At 41.9% G+C, this 5,053-nt stretch overlaps 1 protein-coding gene across 1 annotated transcript; it reads right to left on the reverse strand.

The window, feature by feature from the left end:
• Positions 1 to 253: 253 nt before the first annotated feature.
• Positions 254 to 632, reverse strand: LOC133753286 (cytochrome c oxidase subunit 7A2, mitochondrial). The gene has a single exon (XM_062183798.1). It carries the CDS (start codon positions 573 to 575, stop codon positions 360 to 362), a length of 216 nt encoding a protein of 71 aa, XP_062039782.1. The 5' UTR covers positions 576 to 632; the 3' UTR covers positions 254 to 359.
• Between the last annotated feature and the right edge of the window lie 4,421 nt (positions 633 to 5,053).

Raw genomic sequence — 5,053 nt, forward strand, 5'->3', positions numbered from 1 at the left:
CCCAACAATATTTTTTAGATTTCTAATTTCCTCTTCTTTTCTTTGGTTTGCCTGTATACTTTCCTGTGCTTTGTCTTCTAAGTCTGATATTCTCTCTTCTGTTTCACTGACTCTGTTTTTAAGGCTGTCTAATGTGTTTGTCATTTGATCTATTGAGTTCTTCATTTCATTTTTTTTTTTTTTGGTAAAGACTGCTTTATTGGTGGCAGTTAGTACAAGTCAATAAATATTGATCCCCAGAGAAGAGCTCAGCTATTTATCAAGCTACTGATTCATAGAGAGCTGAATGGAACTGAACCAAGTAATTATTGGTATGACTCAGGTCAATCCTGCTTCTTGGCAAATGAAGCCATGGCCAGCTAATATATGGCATACGCTGTTCCACCAACTGTAAGAATCATGGTGGCTCTATACAGGAGAGCATCAGCTACCCCACCTTTTAGATGCACTGGAATTCCATTATCCTCCTGAAATAGCTTTTGTTCCTCTGGAACTTTATTTTCAAAATGCCTGCGTGAAGCAGTGCTTATGGTTCTCTGGGCAATCTGACGAAGAGCCAGCAGATTTCGCAGCATCTTGGCTCCGTTACTGTCCACCAACCGCGACAACCGAAAGCCAGGAACGGAAAAAAGAAACCGAGTTCTTCATTTCATTTTGATTTCTCTTCACTATCACACTTTCCTGTTCTGCTAGTTTCTGCATTTCATGTTGATTCCTCCCTAAGCTTTCATTTTCTTGAAGGAGATTTTGTATCCTGTCCAGTAAGGAATTCCGTAGCTCAAGCATTTGTTTTTGAACACTTCTAATTGTTCTTATCATAAATGTTTTGAAATCCGTATCTTGCATTTCTTCCATCTCATCATCTTCATAATCTTGGCTTGGGGTGTCTTGTTCATTTTGGGGGTGCCATAATGTCATCCTTGTTCTTGTTTTCTCAGTTTTTGTGTTTGTTGCTTGGCATTGTAGAGATATTCTTTGGATTCTCCTTCCCTCGCTGTGGTGTTTTCTCTTGTTATACTATGACTGTATTAAGTGGACTGTCTGCTTTTGATGGAGCCTTAGAGGCTTGAAATGGGTGTGGCCTGAGAGTTCTGTTTGGTTCCTCAGGGTTAAGGGTGTGCCAAAGGTGACACTCCCAGGTTAGGCGTGGTAAATCTCTCTCTCTCTCTTCCTTCCTTCCTTCCTTTCTTCCTTCCTTTCCTTCCCTTCCTTTCCTTCCCTTCATTTCCTTCTCCTTCCTTCCTTCCTTCCTTCCTTCCTTCCTTCCTTCCTTCCTTCTTCCTTCCTTCCTTCCTTCTTTCTCTCTTTCTCCCTTCCTTCCTTCCTTCCTTCCTTCCTTCCTTTTTCTCTTTCTTTCTCTCCCTCCCTCCCTCTTTCCCTCCCTCCCCTTCTTCCTTCCTTCCTTCCTTCCTTCCTTTCTTTCTCTTTCTTTCTTTCTTTCTTTCTTTCTTTCTTTCTTTCTTTCTTTCTTTCTTTCTTTCTTCCTTTCTTTCTCTTTCTTTCTTCGATTCAGAAGGGAAGTAATTCCGCACAGCTCACATTCCAGCACTGGTGTGTTGATTCTGCCACTGGTGTCCCGAATCGTGGGCTCCCACGCTCTCCACGCAGGTCCACTGTGAATCACTAGTTCCGGAAGAGTTTCCCCTGCTGTTTCTTCCCCTACTCTTCCTTGAACCTGCAGTATCTCCACTTTTATTAAACTGTCTCTTCCCGGACTATCAGTGTGCTTCCTTCCTATTTTGCCATCTTGCCCACCTCCTCCTGAAATCTTAAATACTCCAAAATCCAAAAGTTTTTGATGTGACATCACGCATGGACAATTCTACCTCTGACCTTAGGTAACAGGTCTCAGCAAAAATGCAGGTGCCCTAAATATATTATATAAGCTTACCTTCAGACTTCAAGTAAATATGAAACATAAATGAGTTTTGTGTTTAGACTTGATTTCCACTTCCAAGATATCTCATTTTGCATATGAAAATATTCCAAAGTCCAAAAAAGTCTGAAATATAAAACATTTCTGGTCCCAAGCAGTTTGAATAAGGGATACTTAACTTGGAGTAGTAATAATACTGATAATACAAATGATGATCCTAATGATATGTAACAGTGGCAGATCAGAAGCCAACATATAGAGATCTTATGCTGAGCTTAGCATGTTATTAAGCACTTCACATGTATGATCACTGTTAATTCTCACAATAACCCTAGCAAGTCAGCACAGTTATTATCCACACCTTACAGATGAACAGCCTGAGTTCCAGAGTGAATATGCAAGTGATATGTGCTACAGATCTGATAATTCGTGTAATTGAGATAGTCTCTATTCAATGAACACCTGTTGATAGATATTTTAGTGCCAGGATATGGAGATATTTTTAACAGTTGCCTATTTTTCTCTTATATGCATGTTCTGTGATTTATTAATCAACCTATATTGAAGGACTGATGCATAGTTTCTATTATAGTGTGGCAGTGATCAGTGATCACTCCTGACATGGTGAGCATTTCTAGAATGTCTAGTTCAAAAAGTGGGAACATTTTCTCTTTAAAAACCCCTAAACACTTTCATTCAGCAGAGCGGTAGTTCTTGAGAACCTGAGGTTGATTGCCTTCTCATCTGTGGGCAAATTAAATATGTTCTTTCCTTCACCTCCTACCTAAAAAAAGTGGGCACATTTTGAACTTACATAGATATTGCTGAATTGCCTTTTGAAAAGTTAGTACAAGATGACACTCCCACAATAAGGAAGAAAAATACCCTTTCAAATCCTCTTGTCATAGTTTTAATCCTTGCCTTTTTGATAGGTTATAACATCCAATTTCATTTGTTTGTGTTATTTACCAATGAGGTTGAACATCTTTTCATATTTTCCCTTTTTTAAATATTTATTTTGTGAATTGTTGTTTTGATGGTCATTTGAGGATGTGGTTTTGGTATTCACCCAGAAGGAGTGGAATTAACTGGACCCTACTGAGAATATTTTGTACAAATATGTGATGATAGAGAACTATAGCCATCTTCTCTGTGTGGGTGAGGATGGCTACCAAGTAATCCACTGTGTACCTAGTGAAATAACCTTCCATCCCTGAAGTGCTTCAATACTTTGACTTTGGGTTCCAGGATTAAAGTTTTTTCTTCTTCTTCTAAATATTCATCTACCCATTTGAAAGGGAGGGAGGGAGGGAGGGAGAGAGAGAGAGAGAGAGAGAGAGAGAGAGAGAGGAATATCTTCCATCTGTTTACTCCCCAAATGCCTGCAATGGCTAGAACTGTGCCAATCTGAAATCAGGACCAGGAGCTTCCTGCAGGTCTCACTTGGGAGTGCAGGGGCTCAAAGACCTGGTCCATCTTCTGCTGCCTTCCCAGGTGCACCAGCAGGGAGCTGGATTGGAAGTGGAGCAGGCACCTACACGGGATGCCAGTGGTACAGGCAGTGACTTGACCCACCACGCCACAGTGCTGACCCCAGGATTAAAGATTTTTGATGCCTCTTAGACTGATAAAAATGTATTTTCAGGGCTAGCGGTGTGGTGCAGTAGGTTAATCCACCTGTGGTACCAGCATCACATATGGGAGCCGGTTCTAGTCCTGGCCGTTCCACTTCCAATCCAGCTCTTTGCTATGGCCTGGGAAAGCAGTAGAAGATGGCCCAAGCACTTGGCCCCTGCACCTTCGTGGGAGACCCAGAAGAAACTCCTGGCTCCTGGTTTTGAATGGACTCAGCTCTGGCCATTGTGGCCATTTGGGGAGTGAATCAGTGGTTGGAAGACCTTTCTATTTCTCACTCTTACTGTCTATAACTCTACCTCTCAAACAAATAAATAAAGCCTTAAAAATGTATTTTCAGCTCCCATCTGAAATTTCCTTCATTAAAATGTACCTTCCAAATTTTTTTAAAGATTAATTTATTTATTTGAAAGGCAGAGTTACAGAGAGGCAGAGGCAGAGAGACAGCTAGAGCAAGAGAGAGAGAGAGAGCGAGAGAGAGCGAGAGCGAGAGCAATAGAGAGAGATATCTTCCATTCACTCCCCCCAAATGCCTCCAATAGCCAGGCCTGGGCTAGGCAAAAGATCCAGGAACTGGGAATTCAATCCAGGGACCTAAATACTTGAACCATCACCTGTTGCCTTCCATGAAGTGCTTTAGCAGAAAGCTGCGATTAGGAGTGGAACCAGGATTGGATTCCAGGCATTCTGATATGGCATGCAGGCATCTCAAGGGTCACCTTAGCCACTGCTCCAAATGGCTACCCTGAGAGTGATACTTTTTAGGGTAATGTAATTCGTACACACACCTGTACTCCTACCTTGCACTTCTGTCTCCGAACCTGTAACTGTTTTGTGAACCAAGCACTTTATGTGTTTTACAAACATTAATTTATTTAATATTCCCAATAACCCTGTGAAGTAGTTCCCATCATTATCATCCTCATTTTACAGTTGTGGAAACTGAGGCACAGCAGAAATTAAATGCCTCTGTCAAGACAACACAATTAGTAAGTGGTAGAGATGGTATTCTAACAAGAAGAACCCATGTTCTTTTATTTTAAAGATTTATTTTATTTATTTCAAAGACAGAGTCACAGAGAGAGGTAGAGACAGAGAGAGAGGTCTTCCATCTGCTGGTTCACTCCCAAGATGGCCACAACAGCCGGAGCTGAGCTGATCCGAAGCCAGGAGCCAGGAGCTTCTTCCAGGCTCCCATGTGGGTGCAGGGGCCCAAAGACTTGGGCCATCCTCCACTGCTATCCCAGGCTATAGCAGAGAGCTGGGTTGGAAGAGGAGCAGCCGGGACTAGAACTGGTGCCCATATGGGATGCCGGTGCTTCAGGCCAGGGCTTTAACCCACTGTGCCACAGTGCTGGCCCTGAACCCATGTTCTTAATCACTGCCAACTCGTCTCTTCCTCCCCATCAAGTGGTCCAGAATCTTTTAATTAAAGCTTTGAATATATGGAAGAAGTTATTGGGGTATGTCTAGGCTTTGGAAAAATGAAGAGTTATGGATCAGACTGTTTCTTATTTTGTTTATAGATGTCATTCTTTATTA

This window comes from Lepus europaeus, chromosome X (genome assembly GCF_033115175.1).
Source record: "Lepus europaeus isolate LE1 chromosome X, mLepTim1.pri, whole genome shotgun sequence".
NCBI classification, from domain to species: domain Eukaryota; kingdom Metazoa; phylum Chordata; class Mammalia; order Lagomorpha; family Leporidae; genus Lepus; species Lepus europaeus.